General features: G+C 43.3%; 2 protein-coding genes across 4 annotated transcripts in view; one reads left to right on the top strand and one right to left on the bottom strand.

Moving 5' to 3' along the window:
* Positions 1-662: 662 nt before the first annotated feature.
* On the bottom strand, positions 663-10,671 carry TCTA (T cell leukemia translocation altered). 2 transcript variants are annotated; one of them, XR_001623723.2, is made up of 4 exons: positions 10,440-10,671; positions 9,914-9,968; positions 8,284-8,386; positions 2,079-2,207 (listed from the first exon to the last, which is right to left on the bottom strand). XR_001623723.2 is itself a non-coding variant. In XM_001377970.3 (3 exons), the coding sequence occupies exons 1-3, from the start codon at positions 10,669-10,671 to the stop codon at positions 2,165-2,167; spliced, it is 330 nt and encodes a 109-aa protein (XP_001378007.1). In that variant the 3' UTR covers positions 663-2,164. The 2 variants fall into 2 exon arrangements, 1 of the variants encoding a protein (XP_001378007.1); XM_001377970.3 differs by lacking the exon at positions 8,284-8,386 and having other exon boundaries at positions 663-2,207.
* A 485-nt stretch (positions 10,672-11,156) lies between these two features.
* The window catches only part of RHOA (ras homolog family member A), a 60,255-nt gene continuing 54,221 nt past the window's right edge, over positions 11,157-17,190 (top strand). Inside the window, exon 1 of one of the 2 annotated variants that reach the window (XM_007499850.3) lies at positions 11,157-11,298. The gene's annotated coding sequence lies outside the window, so the exon portion shown is untranslated. The remainder of the gene's footprint in view (positions 11,299-17,190) is intronic. The other variant, XM_016424386.2, reaches the window with a different exon arrangement.

Consider the following 17,190-nt stretch of genomic DNA (forward strand, 5'->3'; position numbering starts at 1 on the left):
GTGGCCATCAGAGCCGCCAGACCAGGGGCAGGCCTGGCCAACTTTACAAGTTGGGGGGCTGTGCACTCCCAATTGATCCTTAATACCATATGCTTCTGTCCAGACCAAAAGTGTAAAGTATTTCACATAGCCAGCAAGGGAGGAGGTAGGATGGATTACACCCTCATTTACAGCTAAAATAAATGTAAAAGCTTTTTGGCCCACCTAGTTCTTCCCTTTCATTTTGCTGAAGAGTAGTGTCAGCCCAGAGTTTCCCAGTGCACACCCACCTCTTCCCAGGATAGACCCAGGAGCCACCAGCAGGTTGTTTCAAAGGTAGCTTACTAGTTGTAGGCAAAGGTCATCCCTAGGAGGACTCAAGCCATGACCATGCTCACATTTTAGCTGGGTGTAGGCCGAGTTTAAGCAGGTCTTAATGACCAATTAAATACCCCTGAAAACTGTTGTTTTGTCATTTGGAAAGAACTTTCCATTTCTGAATGCTGTGGTGTGATGGACACACCTCTATGGTAAGAACCACAAATATTTTGTGTTTTTAAGTGTTCATTGGTTGAGATTAAAAGTCAGTGGACATGCAGTGAGCTCAGTCGAAAGATGGATTGATCAAATACGGGCTTCTCCCAACGCACTTTAAAGATGGATTAGCAAAGACAATTTGAAAATGTGTCACAAATATGAGCTTTTATTAATTTGTACCACTGAATCAGTGGAGGAGAAAAGGCAAAAATGTAGTAGCCAGATTTGGGGGTGGGAGAATGAGGTAGCAGCTGACTGGCCTGTCACAAGTTGATAACAAATATGAAACCATGTTACACTGGGCCTTTCCCCTTCCGTCATCCTAGATGGGGCTCTAAAACACCCAATTTACAAGCTTCACTCCATGCTAATTGAGCAGTGAGGCCCGAGAAAAACATCCTGCAAGCCAGTGCTGGCCTTGTCCAGACTCCTGCTGCTGAACCTACGATCATATTAAGCTGGTACCACTTAAGAGCAGAGGGTGATCTGGCCTACTCCCTTCAAAGGTCCTTTGTATACATGGAAGAGTTGAGAGCAGCTAAAAAGGGTGACTTTCAAGGCACATGCTGGCTATGGTCCTACACATTTCTTCTCTTCTTTAGTTTTCCCACAGTAGGGCGAAAGGAGGGAGGGGAGAAAAATTCCAACAGAAAGATAGTCAATCTGAATTTGCTGGCTCTCCTGTCCAGTTTGTTCTGTTAACAAGCAGTGGAAATAGAACCATAGAAGTTGAAGCCTTGCTCTATGCCTATGTCCTAGAATTGGTCATGAAGACCCCCCACGTGGGGGAGCTCTAAGCACAGCCTCAAATGGAAGACAACAGAATGTATACTAGGTAGATCAACAGCATGCAATTACCCCTTGGAGGCTCTGGCCCAAGAGTCTATGGGAAACTTCTAGTCCAATCCTGTCTTACTTCTCAGACCCAGGCTGGCTCAGACCCCAACCCTGAGGCCCCCACTCTACTAGGATACCTTGGAGGAGAAAATGGGTTTCAGCAAGGCTGGAAGTAGAAGTCACTTATACCTTGAGCATATCTCTTGCCCAAAGGCCTCCTGGTTAGTGGAATTAATTTAGGACTTCATTTTTTCCCCCTTCAAGAATGAGATTCTACTGGAGAAGTCCCCATAGGCCAACAAGCAGAGAAAGTTTCTATCCCAAGTCACCTCATAATTGCAGCACCCTATTGTAACAGTGCTGGCTGTGATTCTCAGCCTTACTGCAAAGGCCTCAGAACTGAAGAGGAAAGCAAGGCTGAGAGTTGGTCCTCCTTTTCATTGCCTCCCTCCTGGATTCATTCCAGGCATGAGGTTTTCCCAGGAGGGCCAACAGTCAATGGCCCACAAGGAAGGAGAGGCTACAAGGAGATGTCAGACAAGCCATGCTTCCTCAAGGGCCAGGTCTCAGGGCCTTCTCCTTTCCCCCAGTAGGGGAAAGAACATCTAGAAAAGGAAAATGGAGAAGTGAAGAGCCTTTCTGAGATTTGGCCCCCAGTAAGATTTCCTGTTTTCCTCAAACCTACACCATTCCCCTCCTGACTAGTATCTCTCCAGAAAAAAACCCCAGCCAGTATCCCTGAGACTCTTGGCAGACAGGATTCCAAAATAGACAGGCAGCAGGAAAGCCAGGCCCATGCCTCTTCCTTCCATTATTCACGATGGGTTTTCATTGATTCGTTTTCTGAAGTTTCCCTGAAAGAATTGGGAAAAGAAATGGATTTGTCATTCCCACATAAGTATCACTCTTACTAAGGTCTGGTACTTGCAGCAAATCTATACCATCCCTTCCTGTCTGCCCCAATCAGTAGAGCTAAGTAGAAAGAAAATCAGAGATCCTGGGTTCAAATTGTTTCTTGGTACCTATATGCAACCTTGGGCAAACTGTTTAACATTCTTGGCTTTGTTTTTCTTCCACCTTTAAAATGAGCCGGTCAAGATAATCTCCAAGTTCCATACCAGCTACCTTCCTTTCTATATGCTTTCTCTATTCTCTGATATCCAGGCAATATCTGTGTGCAAAGCTCTATAATGAATGGTAAGTTTAGTAGGAAGATTTAATTAAGATATAATCCCTACCCTCATGGAACCTTAAATCTCAATAGTTTCTGTAATGGCCAGAGAGACAGGATACAATAAGATAATTGACTGTCCAATCAGCTTTGGCCTAGGAATAGAAGGAATTAAAAAGTACTTACCTCCATGCCAAAAGCCTACTCTCCATTAAGTAAGGTTTTATGGAGATATTTTAAGTGTTCCCTGGGTTCTGACCTAGGTAGGATGGTAACAATCTAGCGAAGACAAAGACTTCTGCCTGAAACTTGGAAACCTCAGTCTTTCCTAGGCCTGGAGGAGCCCTTAGAAGTCATTTGAGAGGAGTGCGGTATGACTAGCAGTCAAAACTTGAAGATCTGGGAGAAACCCAAGTTTGAAGCAGGATCTTGCCCAAAGAATGGTAGACTCAAACTCCTCAATCCAGAAGAAAAGAATTTTTTTAAAGAGGTTTATGGTGGTATAATCACCTAATAGCTGGTGAAATAATGTGGGGCTAATCAAGTAGCCTTAGGGTTGATGGACAAGCCCTGGGGCTAGTAGAGTAGCCTCTTTGGAGCTAATGGAATAGCAGCTCTCCAGATGGGAAGCAGCAACTCTGAGTAGAGGATAGCAGCTCCCCTGTAGTGGCAGCTTCTACAGGGTTGGCATATTTACTGGAGTCTTGAGAGTTTGTCATTTTCCATTCCAAACTCAGGTAGAGGTATGTTTTGGGATTTGTTGCCACAGGGAATAAGAAGCCATGTGCAAGATTGGGAAATTGTTTCAGAATGCCAGAGTCCCCAGCACACAGGTCCCATGTTCTTCCATTGTCCACCTTGTCATCATTTGTCAATGTGGGAGAGGTCTCACTATCCTAGAATAAAAACGTGGGGGTGGGGGAAGATGCAGCACAGTGGAGGACCACTATGGTAATTAATCATGTCTTTCAGTCTAAGAATAGGAGTAATTAATAAAAGATTAGGCACAAAGCTGATGCCCAGTACAGAATATTAGAGATCAAGGACACAGAATGGGCAATTGATCAATCCACAATTCAGCATGCTGACATGCTGAAACTACAAGTTTTGCAGTTGATGTTTAACCAGTGCTAAGGTGTGAGAAATGCAAGATTGCAGAGTGAGGGTCCTGTTTGTATTACCACTCACTGCCCATTGTCAGCCCACATCAAAATCAGGAAGAACTGGGCTTCAATTCCATTTCAGATTACCAATTAGCTTTCTACCTCATCTGTTTCTCCCAACAGAATGGGAGGTCCTGGAGGGCAGGGGCTTTTCAGTTTCTGGTTTTGTATCCTCAGGGTCTAGGAGAGTAGGAGCTTAATTAATGCTTTAATTGAGTTTAACCCTTCTCTGAGCAGGCCTCCCCTCTACTCCATTCAATCTCTGTTTGAAGATCCCCAGGAAAAGGGAACTGAGTGCCTCAGTAAATAGCAGCCCCTACTATTTACAGGTGAGAGCTATAATTGTAGGAATCATTTACTTTGTACTGAATCACAATCTGCTTCCTTCCATTTTAGGCTGACATCATAACTTAAAGCTATGAAATATCTAGATCAAGCCCTTCTTCCCATCACCCTCATTTTATAGATGAAAAATCTGCAGTCAGTATTGAAAAGTGACTTACCCAAGGTCACACAGTCAATAGCAGAACTGTGATTTGAAACCACTTTTTTACTCTAAAACCAATGCTCATTCCACTGTAGATGCCATTGGACTAGCTAATCTCTAAGATCACCTTCCAGCCCTAGCAGGCTGTGATTCTGACTCATGAAGGGAATTGCTGTTTCAGTTTTAGTATTCTAAGACTAGAAATACCCTGTCAATTTCAGCAAGAATTAAGGTTATGGCAAATGATTCAACACACACAAAATGACATGAAGTGGACAAGCCATGCAGTGCTATATTAACAGTAGTTAGCTAAGAGCAACAGAACTTCTCAACTCTGAAAAGCATAGGGAGTCCAAGAGGAAGGCAGCAACTTGAAAGGGGGTCTTTGAGAGCAGAATTACTCAAACTTTTTGGTTCAGATACCAAAGTAAACTGAAATGTCTTGGGAGAAGGCATTTCCCATACCCAACATTTTTCACACGGGTTGGATCAGATGTCCTATGAGGTACAAATTATAAGATTCAGCTCCCTCCCATGGGTAGTTTATTCAGTCTAGTGCCAAATGGAAGAATAAGGGGAAACATCTTTCAACTGGCCTCATTAAATTACAACAAATTGCCAGCATAGGGTTCAGGAGAACCAGGGAAGATTTCCATATTTCTGAATTTAAAAGTTATTAAGCCAGAGACCCAAGAAATTATTTTTCTTCCTTTATTGATCCATTTGAATTCATTCAATACCTAGCACTGAAACTTGAGCATCAGAGGTACTTGTAGCAAAAATGTTGCTAAGGAGCGTAAATCTATTTCTAAACTTAATTCAGCTTGGATTTATTCAATGCCCAAATGCCCCCAATACTTGTTTATGTTCATTAAGGGAGTATGTTATTTAAGTGTGAGCAGAAACACCTGCTCCACACACCCAGCTTAGCTGGCTCTGTTTTTTCAGTTACTCTGGGAGCAAGCTGTAAAAACTTTCATCCCTTTTACAGATAAAAATAGTATAAATGAGTGAAAAGAGCCTGGTCCCAAGTCTGGTTGCTGTGTTATAGCTGGCTAGACCAGGAGGGGTTCAGGTTTCTAAGGGCCACTAGGATATAGGGAGCCACCAGAAATTCATGAGATGTTCAGTTCAGAGCTAGTAGGGAACTCCAGGGTCATCTACTCCCACTTCTTCACTTTACAGCTGAGGAAATGAGGGGCAGGTATGTATAGTGGGGTCATTGTCCCCCTACCTATGACACTGGGAAGACTGTTCTTAGGAAGAAGACAGCTATCTCCTTTACTTGGGTTAATAAATTAGTCTTGCTGAAACAAGGGAAAGAGAGTGAACTTTATACCTGTGCTTTTAAACTGATGTCTGGAAACAACATCCAGCCTAGTAGCATGCAAGTTTCCTGTCTGAACTGCTTCTACTATAAGGAAATAGGTTTTGAGTAATGATATATGTAAAACCCAGTGGAATTGCTTGTCAACTCTGGGAGGGGGGAAGGTAGAGGGAGACAACATGAATCATGTAACCATGGAAAATTTTTTAAATTAAATTTGAAATACAAATAAAATGAACTGCTTTTATTGGAGGGCGATCAAGAACCAAAGAACCACTGTGACCCAGCTCTGAGGAAGCCATGGATGATTCTGAAGGCAATCCCAACCCATCCAATCCTAACATATCAAATCTTGGTCAGATAGTGGGGGTTTCTGTCCTCATTGTTGATAACCGTGGTCTATGACTCAGCTACCTGGAGTGTTTTCAGAATGAGATTGTGCCTTTAGTCCTTTCTCTGTGGGGTAGGATCTCAGGTACCACAAAGGATGATGGGCAGATTTCTTATTTCCTTTTCTTTTGGTCTGCCCAGCACCTGTGTTTGTACCTGAACACTAACCTATAATAAAAAATAAATGATGGTGGTCTATTATTTTTTAGTCATTTTTATTTTTCTAGTCATATATCTGACTCTTTGTGACCCATTTGGGGTTTTCTTGGCAAAGATACTAAAGTGGTTTGCCATTTCCTTCTCCAGCTCATTTTACAGGTGAAGAAACTGAGGCAAACGAAATTAAGTGACTTGCCTAGGGTCACACAGTGAAGACTGAGGCCAGATTTGAACCTAGGACCTCCTAACTACAGGCTTAGTACTCTATCCACTGTGCTATCTAGCTGCCCCTCCTACTTTGCACTCCTGAAAATTTAAGTCAGTCCTCTTTCTCCTTTTATGTTGCCCCAATTACTCCCTTGTCACAGAGTATAATGAAGCCAAACAAATGGAAGATTAATCCTGACAAGAAATGCCTCATTTTACACCTGCACACATATATACATAAATACACATGTACACATTTTGCCACAAAGAGCTGTTTCAGCCTGTTTTCTTAAGTCAGGATTTTACTGTTCTCTTCACACCCAAACTGTCATTTGCCATTTCCATCCACACTCTCCCACCTCTGCCTTTGTTCACCCCTTGTTATCCTGCTTTCCCCAAATGCCTCTAGACTGCCTATCCATTCTTCCAGGCCCAACTCAGTTGCTACCTCTTCCTCCAAGAGGTCCCCACCAAGAAGGGATCTCTCTTCAACTTGAAGAGTACTTGATCCTCATTTTATGACTTTGAATCAGCCTAATCTGTATTACACTTATTTTACTTACCCAGCCTTGAGGGCAAGTATGACTTATTGGCCTTTGAATCTATCCTGCTGTTATGCCACTGCACATGGTAGATATTTAATAAATGATCAGAACCCATGTTCCTCATTTATACCTCTTCTTGGGGAAAAGCAAAATACAGACCCTCCCATCTACCTAAGCATTCACTCTTGTCCATAAAATTTATTTGGCATTCAAGGCCCTCCACAATCTGGCACCAGCAAGTCTGGCCCCCTATGTGCCCTGTATGATTCTAACCAGACCTTTTTTTTTTTTTTAAACCAGACCATTTCCTGAAGATATTTTGTGCTTTCTGCCTCTGGACCTTTGCTCACATTATTCCCCATATCTGGGATGCCTTTTCTCTTCTGCTGTCAAATCCCTAGAAATTCTTTAAAGTCCACCACAAACACAGTGTCTTTTAGGAAATCTTCCCTAATTCATAAGGCCTTTTCCCTGGCAGATTTCCCACAGTACAGTATTTATCTCTTTCTAATATTCCTATCAGACACTAAAAGAGGAATTGTGTGGCAGAGGGGAAGAGCCTTGACCAGGAGCGCTGGTCTGAGATTCTCACTCCCTGTCCTCCTCAGTGCCCCAATGTTCTTATCTGTAAAATATGGATAACACCTACCACAGCTGATTTTTATGAAGTGTTATAAAGCTTAAAACATTATATAATTTCAGCTCTTAACAATCCCACTTAAACATTTATTGAACTCTTACTGGATATAGACACTGTGGTAGGTGCTGTACACAATGACCAAACAAAGCACAATATTTGCCTTTGAAGAGCATATAAAAATGAGAAGGTATAGGGAATATATCTATTCTAACCTCTCCATTTTACAGATCTTATAATTTCTAATGTGCTAGGAATTTCATGAAAGCTATCCTTCAACATCCCAGTATAGTGTTCTGTACACAAAAGGGGCTTAGTAAACATCTGATAAATGCTCTCAAGATCATGAGAGGAGGAATGGAGACAGACACTTTAGGATCCTGGAAGAGGTGGAGTCAGCTGGGGTTTAAAATGTGGATAGTAGGAATTGGTTTCTTTTCACAGACCTGTACTGTTCTGATAACACTTGTGATCACTGATAGAGCAGCTTAATTTATTGTTATCCTTGGGGGCAAAGGAAAAGTCAGCTATGTAATCAATTTTTCAAAAGAATGTCAATGATGGCCTCTCCAGACTTTGTAACACTACTGTGCTGTTCAAAGCTGTAGAACTCACTTGCCTAGTGAGTGGGACAGATCAGACAACACCATCCTGCCCCTCCTGTGCATATGTTTTATGGCTAAGCAAATTGGGGCACATAAATATAATGGAATACTATTGTGCCTTAAGAAATGGTAAATAAGAAATTTAAGAAATAGGAGAAATTTAAGATCTGTATAGATTGAGGCAGAGTGAAGTAAACAGCACCAAGAGAACAGTCAACAGTGACCATCACAATACATACAAAATACCACGAGAATAGGATCAATTCAATGGCCAATTCTGGTTCCAGAGTTCTGGTGATGAAACACTCCTCCCACCTGCTGACAGATAGGTATCGGATACATCTGTGGAAGGAGGTTGATGTCAATGTGCCTGTTTCTTTTGTTTACGGAACAACTCTTTGTCATGTGATAGGATTTTATTGAATATCGGGAAATAACAGCAAGGTTAAAAATCAATAAAGTAATTAAAAAATAAAAATGAAGTCAAAGTGGAGAGAAAATATTCTAGGCATAGAGTATACTTGAGTCAAGACAAGGAGTGGTGAGAGTACCTCATGTTTTCAGGGTGCAATGGGCTTTTCAGTGTGGCTGGGAAGTAATGAGACAAAGTTGGAAAGAGAATGCCGGGTTACAAAGGGCTTGGAATGCCAGTGTGGTAGTTAACCACTAAAGTTTTTATGATCAGTTAACTGACATGACCTGATAGAAATATAAGAAATACTCTTCTGACAAAGGTATGAAGAATTGATTGAAGGTGGAAGACGAGTAGAAAGAAGGAAGATGTCCATTGATAAGGAGATTAATATAATACTGTTGGCAAATGGTGGTAAGGACTTGAACTAAGGTAGTTCCAGCAGGAATAAAGGGGGGGGGGGGGGGAGGAGAATATATGAGTGAGAAGTTGTAGAGGTAGAGCTGACCAGATCTGATAATTGACTGGATATGAAAGGGGAGAGAGAAAGAAAAGCTAAAGCAAACACACCAAGGTCATGAGGAGGTAACATGGGAAACAGGAGAAATCAGACTGAAACACTGAACCAGCTACACCTTTAGCATGGAACTTGGAGACTCTTGGGAATCTAGATCTAGTGATCTCTGAGGGCTCTTCCAGCTATGATAACCAAAGGAAAGTAGTTTCACCTGCTTCTACCATCCCCTTCCTCACTCCCTCTCCCAAACACAGACCTAAAGCTTTTATGAGAAATGGAAATGATGCTGTTTTAAAGAGCTGACAAATGGAATTCTGTTCCTGGCTCTGCCATTGAATTACCTCATAAGACCTTGAAGTATTCCCTTCTCTAACCTCTCTGGGTATCAATATCTGTAAAAATCACAGGTTAACAGATCAGGATGATTCATACTTCTACAGCTAAACTGTAGAGAATCCCAAAATACTTTCCAATTAAAGGTAGTATTAACAACATTATCCATATTTTACAGTTAAGGAAACTAAATTCAGAGAGAAGTGAAAGAAGTCTTGGGTTCAAATCTAAGCCTCTGCTAGTTGTGTAAGTCCAGGTAAATCTACTTCTCTTGGGGTCACAGAATTTGAGGGGGGAAAAATAAAGTCATCCCAAAAAGTCTATTCCAGCTCTAAATTCTAGGATCCCAGAAGTTTTGCAGCCAGAATAAAAACTCAAGATTTCCTGAAACCAAAGTCTCATGCTCTACCCAGGTCTATTTCCAGTTCTAATATGTTATGAGTCTCTGATCCCATATGGGAAATGAGGATAACATCACCTACCTTATATATAGGGGTTCTTGAGAAGCAGAGTGCTTTGTCAGGTATTAAGTGGGATAGAAATGAAAGATGTTAAGGTTTATCCTGGACAAGCAGGAATATGACTAACCCTGAGCTGGAATACTTACCATGGAGGAAACAAGGAAGAGCCATCGGGAGTGGAGCCATTCTGGCCTCCCGGACCTAAGGGAGGTAACAGGATCAACATTCAGGGCTAGCCTGGAGGAAGAAGATGTGATCAAGGCCAAAGGGTCAGAGGGGAAGCCAGGCTCTCCCGCTGCCATAGCAACACTGGCCGGGAGGTGGCCAGCCATATGAGGGTGATTAATAAATGCTGATGGATTGAAAAGTTGAGTTAGACCCGAGGCCCCAGCCACCTTTTGTTAGAAGGGTATTGTGGACTGCCTAATTAGGAGATTTGGAACCTCAGGATAGGCTGCTGTGGGGGAATCCTAGATGAGGGGACGGACTTTAGAGACCTAGCACCGCTGCTACTGCCCTCGTCCCCACCTGCCGAGATGGAAGGGCAGTGGTACAGGCCGAGGAGAGGGGTGTTAGTAGGGGTTTCTCCCAGGAATGGCACAGACTGAGAGGTTGTGGGGCGGCGGTCAGACGGGCAGGAGTCTGGGAGAAGCGGGGCCGGGGACGGCTCACCCGAGGACGGGCGGTGATACAGGCCAGTCACAGTGCTTCCGTACACCCCCCAGGCCAGCTGGATCCCCAGGAGGCTCAGCACCAGCCACAGGAGCAGCAACTTGAAGAGGGTCACACGCATGTCCTGCGCCTCCCACTCGCGCAGGAACTCGCTGCCCAGTGTGCTCAGGGCGCCCAGGACGGCCGTGGGCAAAGCTTGCCAACCCAGCTCGGACCCGGACTCAGCCGCCATGCTAATAAACTTCACTCTCACCCACCTAGCCGCGGGGGCTTACTGCAGCGGCTACTGCGCAGGCGCCGAGCTTTCTGGCGAGGACGGCTGGAACATCAGGCAACAAGAAGAGTCCCTACCATCCAAGCCCGAAAAAGCAAAGCCAAAACGCATGCGCAAAGAGGTGGCAGTTAAAGGTGGAGAATGGCTGACACGAAACCACGCACGCGCAACCAAACACTAAGCCGCTCCCCCCCACCTACCTATAGAGTGGGTGACTCGGGAGCACAAAATAGTAACCAGGTCTTTTATAGCCCTGTGACTCCCGTGATGCCCAGCGCGGCGTTCGTGATTGGTTAAACGGCATCTTCTTCGGGAGGTTACGTGATTTGGAGCAATCGTTGCTTAGGGGCCGGGCTCTGAGAGCGTGGCCGCAACCAGCCACGGCTCGAGCCCGTCCAGGGCCCGGGAGCGCGCACGTTGCGACCCGCCCTCCAGCCGCCGCCGCCGCTGCCGCCGCCGCCCGCCCGCGCTCCCGCTCCCCGCCTGCTTGCCCGCCGGTTTCCAGTGAAGAAACTGCCTGAGTCCTAGAACGCGCGCCTCGCGGAGCAGCCCGCCCGGCGAAAAGGGACTCGAGAACCGCCTGAGGTAAGAGGCTGCCTGCCGGCGGGGGCGTCCCCTCCCGGGGTCTTCCTCCTTCCTTCCCTCCCTTTCTTGGCCCCCCGAGTCCGAGGTGCCGGCGCCTCCCTGGGCCTGCCTCACCCCACGGCGGCCCCCGCCCGCGTAGCTGCTCCGCTCTCGACCCGAGGTTTGGCCGACCGCTGAGCCGGCAGCCCCTCGGGCGTGGGTCGGTGGTGCGGGCCCCACCTGCTGCTTCTCTCTAACTCCTCCGCCTCGCCCCCGCCCCGAGGGGGGGCTGTGTGTGTGTGTGTGTGTTTGTTCGTGTGTCCCGGGGAGCTCGGGGGCCGCACCCCGTCACCGCCGCTGCCTACGTTTCCTCTGCTTCTTCTGGCTTGTTCTCCCCTCTTTTCCCGGAGCTTAGCGCTCGGTGCGCGGCCGCCGAATGGGTGTGGGGCCGCTCGGACTGCGAGCTTGGTGCGAGCTGAGTCCCCCCCACACACTTCTTCCCCCGCCTCCGCTCACTGTCTGGGGGAGAAGCGGCGGCTCCCTAGGACCTTGGGCTGGCCCTCGGCTGCCTGGCCGCGGCAATGGCCGAGTCTCGATGGTCTGGACCCTCGCCTGCTTGGCTCAATCTCCCTGTACCCCTCCCCGTAGGCCACGGCCTGGTTCAAGCCTCTGCTCCCTCTCTCCCTCCCTTCCTTCCTCTTGGGGCACTTCCTCACACCGCCTCTTGGTTGTTTTCCTACCTGTTACACGACTGGCCCCAACCGGGGATCTCCTCGGCGTCGCCCAACCCCGCACCACCCCGCACTGAAGGGAGACCACGTCCTGCCTGACCGCGCCGAAAGGCCGAACCCAGTTAAAGAACGCTCTCCCGGGGTCCACGGGCTGGGATCACAGACCATTTTCTCCCATCCTTGAGGCTTTTTCTTTTTTTAAACAAGGTCCCTCAGAGCTTCAAGTGTATAGATCTCCCTCCCTCCCTGATCGCCTTCAGAAACTTGCTTCTCTTCAGAACCCACCCAGGTTGTGAAATTGCTAGAGAGCAGGTAGTGAAATGAACCCTGCAGTAAATAGACTCCTAGATATTGACTCCTCTCTTGGGCACCTTCTTGTGTTCGAGGCATTGATCGGACTGAGTGGTGGGCTTGGAGGGGAGTAGGAAGCAAAACGAGAATTCTGCCATCGTGTAGCTTGTTTAATGGGGGGGGGGGACCGGACCTCGTCGACATGGCTATTTGCTATAAACATGATATGTATGGACTGGAGTTTGAAAATGGTTCCTTAAAATCCCACCCTACTTTAACCAGAGACGGTTTATATAGGTCCTTCATAGTGTAAAATAAGATCAATCTAATCTGTTCTATTTGGTTTTGAATACAGTAACCAGTGAACAGAAGGAAACAACCACTTTTATTATATATCTTCCAGTTTTCTTATGCTTCCTTGTTTTTGCTGTGATTACAAATTTATTTTATATGCTAATCTCATTTTTCATTAATCTAAACATTTCTTTTGGATTGAAATTAGAGAACTAATCCTAACACCCCCAAAAAACCCATCCACATGATTTTTCTCCATTAAAAACTGCCTTTATTATTTTAAGGATCTTGTTGGATCTGGGTGGAGTGAGTTTCCCATTTCAGATGGTAATTTAAATCAGAAAATCAGAACCAATTGATATTTCCAAAAAGTTACTGGTTTAATTTTCTTAACACTTTTTGTACCCTTACCTATTCTTTGCAAATAAAAAAATATTCTAATTCCCCAACTCTCAAATTATAAGACCATACCCTCCTCTAAGGGATGGATAAGATAGGAAGGGACGGTTAGTCTTCCCTCTTCACCTTCCCAGTTCCTAGTCTGCTCCTAGCAATCTTGCATATACCTGCTGAGTAAATGTTTGGCTTGAATTAGATTACACTTTTGTCATTTTTGACATTTTGATTACACTTTTTAGTGCATTTTGTCTTTATTCAAGAAATTTTCATTTTGAAAGTTGTGGTTATATTGACAAGTTGAGACAAAATCTGGAGCCTGATGTTTCATTATATGCATTTATTATGCTTGTTGACTGACATTAAAATGTTGATAACTTGAACTAAATTTACTAATTTGGCTAAAGAGCAACTTAAAGATCAGTTTTGTTTATAAAAGTCCATCTCTTGAGGGCCATTGCTACTTTTCTTTAAAATGTATATGGGGGGCTGTGCAGCTAGGAAGCCCAGTGAATTGAGAGCCAGGCCTAAAGATGGGAGGTGCTGGGTTCAGATATGAGTGAGTCACTTAACCCCTTTGCCCTGCCCCCTTACCACTCTCTTGCCTTGAAACATTATGTTGATTCTAAGACCGAAAAGGTAAGAGGGTTTTTTTTTTTAAGTGTCTAACATCCTTTGTCCGATGACTTTTTTTTTTAGAGGAAATCCTTTATACAAAATACAGCTTACCTTGAATTAATCTCTTTTTTTCTTATTCTCATATGCAAGTTATATGGAATATTAGGAGAGAGATGGTAAGAATAGTCACTGGCCCAAGTTTTCATATTTTTTTTTGTTTTGAAGAGACAATCGTCTAATTAAATTTCATTTTTACAGATGAAGAAACAGAGGCAAAGGGGAATGGAAAAGGGGGCAAGGTGCATTCCAACTAAACTGTGTTGGTATTGAAATCTCTACATTCCATATCCAACCTCCCTGCCCTTTTTTTTTTTTTAAGTTCCTTCTAAACTAAATTCAGGTGATAACTCCTTTGGGAAGCCTTTCCTGATTGATTAACCTATAATTGATAGTTGCCTTTCCCTTCTCACATCTTGCTTTGTAAAACTTTTTTTTATATTTTTCCCAGTAGAATATAAGCTCTTTGAGAGAATTTCCCATGTTTCTGTTTTCTTTGTTCCTATGCACATAGTAGGAGTTTAATATATATTTGTTGACTTGAATTGCTCAGAGTAGAAAAATTTTGGATTAGAGCCCAGGTCTCTGATTTCCTAGACCAGTACTCTTTCTAGTACACTGTATTAATGGTCTATATTTCTAAGAATCTGCAGAAGTCAATTACTAAATGAAAATCACAATTCTTCAGCTACCAAAGAATTGTCAAAGCAATCTCTTTGCTCTCTGAACCTGTATGGCAGCATGACAAAGTGTAGTCAGTGCAATAGTGATCCATATCCAGAGCCAGCCAAGTCCTGGACTCAGCTCAGACATTTATTTTTCACAAGTCTGGGCTCGCAAGTTTAAGCTTACAATTCCAATCCTGAATATTTTAGGAAGACCAGCTCAGCTGTAGGGTTTAATTAAAGATTTCCAGATGTAAAACTAGAAGAGACCCCAGAGATCAATTAGCCCAAATCCTTCATTAAAGATAGAGAAATTGAGATCCAAAGAAGATAAGTGACTGGCCCAAGGTCACTGAATCTTATCAAGATGCCTTTTTTGAGTACTTGCTGTGTGCCAGGCACTATGCACGGTGATGGGTATATATATCTAAAGAATTAAAATAATCCCTTCTTGGTAGATGCAAAATAAATGCCAGATGTAGTTGAGGAAAAAGAACACAATGTCCTGTAGAACCAAAAAAGCTTCAAGATGGTAATTGAGTTTTCTCTTGAAGGAAGAGTCCAGGTGAGGAGGGGAAGTATATCAGAAGCATCAGAGAAATCTTGAGGAAGGAGAATCAGTTAGAAGGACATTGCAATAGTCTGTGAACTGTGATGACCAAAAAGGTAGTTGTGTGAGTAAAGAGAAAGACCTCATGTCCTTTAGAAATATTGGGAACTGGCACTTGATTGGAGATGGAGGAGTGCTGAGATTCCAGTCCTTAGAAGGATGTTAGTGCCTTTGACAAAATGTGGTTTGGGGGATAAAGGTGGTGAATTCTATTTTTGGTATATTGAGAGGGTGATGGCTCTGGAGCATTTGCTCTGAAATACTCAATTGGCTGATGATAATATGGGACTAGAGCTTGGGAAATGGCTACACAGCTAACATTAGAGATGGGATTAAAACCCATTCCTTTGGCTCCAGTCAGTGTTCTTTCCACTGACTCATGCTTCTTTACTTAAGTGGAGAAGTAGAAAAGAGCACTGGAACCTTGATGTCAGAAGGCCTAGGCACTTGTCCTGCCTACCTCTATTAGATATGTGTCCTTGGGCAAGGCATCTAACCTGAGTCTTTTTCTTCATCAGTAAACTGGGATTAATATTTCTACTACTTCAGGAGATGTTCTATAAGGAAAACACTAATCCATTAGTACAAGTCATCTTATCCCCACTGTATAGATGAGGAATTAACATTAAGCAACTTGATAGGAAATGATGACATTTGTCATCCAACCTCTGTACTTGCTATAAACAGATGCCCAGCTAGGGTGTCTTAATACTGAGTTGGTAATTTCTCAGGACTAAAGATAATTACATTGGCCTGGCCCCAAGTCTTAAGGTATTCATTTGGTAATAATCAGATGAGCCTTGTACATAAGAGATTGATTGACCTTTTGACTCTTTGAGCAGCTCTGGTTTTTATATCAGTTGTAGAAAAAGGCATGTGCTTCTGATAATAAGCTCAAGGAAATGAACCCTTCCATTAAGAAGTCACAGACTTTCAAAAGTAAATCTAAAATGCAGAGGTTCTAATTCACCTTTTTAATGGCAGTCTGGAGAAGTCAATGGACCTCTTCTCAAAATAATAGCTTTAGATGCATAAAATAAAACACATAGAATTACAATTATGTTGAAATCCAATTATCAAAGTTTTTTTTTTTTAAAGTAGCTTCATGGATCCTAGATTAAGAACTCCTACTATAGTTTACAGTGTACCCAGCAAATATTCATCCCACCTTTGAAGATCCCAATTGAAGGGGAACCCAAGGAGTCCATTTTTGGATGGCCTTATTTGTTGGGTAGGTTTTTATTACATATCTTAAGCTGCTTCTGAGTAGGGGTTAATTTCATTCTTGGTACTTATATCCCCAGTTGCCTAGAACAGAGAAGACAGGACTTGATGAGTTCTTGTAGTCAATTACTGTAGTTCTGTGTTTACCTCTTCACAACTTCTATCCTAACTCTTAAATCTTAATAGCTTTTCTGCATGACAACTCTTCACCTACTTTTGAATACAGCTATCATAGCTCCATCCCTTCACATAAAGCCTTCCCCTTCTTCAGGCTAAAAATACCCCTTTCTTTGACATGATCTTGAAGTCCTTCTGACTGCCCTCAGGAATTTTCTAGCTTTCCATTTCTTCTTAAAATAGGGTGCATAGAAGTAGATGTGGTACTATACCACAGGTGTGGTCTGGCCCGGGTCAGAGTACAATGATATTATCATTTGCTTAGTTCTGAACACTGCCTTTTTAAATGAAGCCCAAAATCACATTAGCTTTTTTTGCTGTGATATTACACTCTTGATTTATTGAACTTTCTTTCCTCTAAAAACCCCAGTTTTTTGTTTTTAAACAATCCACAATTTCCCCATTTTGTATTTGTAAAGATGAATTTGAAACCATGACTTCACATGTATCTGTATTAAATTTGACCCACTGTTATACTTTCTGATTTGATGTCATGTGTAAATTTTATAAGTACAGTTATCCAAGTAAAAATGTCAACTAGCATAGGGTAAAATTCAGAACATTCCCTTCTAAAAACCTCTTTAGTTGATATGAACTCGTTACTTTATCCTGGGGTCCTACCCTTCATCTTATTTCTAATTCATCTTTATTGTATTGTTATCTAGCCCCCATTTTTCCATTTTATCACAAGAATAGCATGAGAAATTTTTTTAATGCTTTTATAGCTAGGTAAGAATTTCTTTCCCTCCCCCAAATCTTTTTTCCCCTCTGTATGTGACCCCAGCAGAGACTGACTATAAGGTTTCTTAGTATAGCCTGAGCCATTATCCTGTTCATTGTTTTCCTGACT

The sequence above is a fragment of the Monodelphis domestica genome, chromosome 7 (assembly GCF_027887165.1).
Source record: "Monodelphis domestica isolate mMonDom1 chromosome 7, mMonDom1.pri, whole genome shotgun sequence".
Lineage (NCBI taxonomy): Eukaryota > Metazoa > Chordata > Mammalia > Didelphimorphia > Didelphidae > Monodelphis > Monodelphis domestica.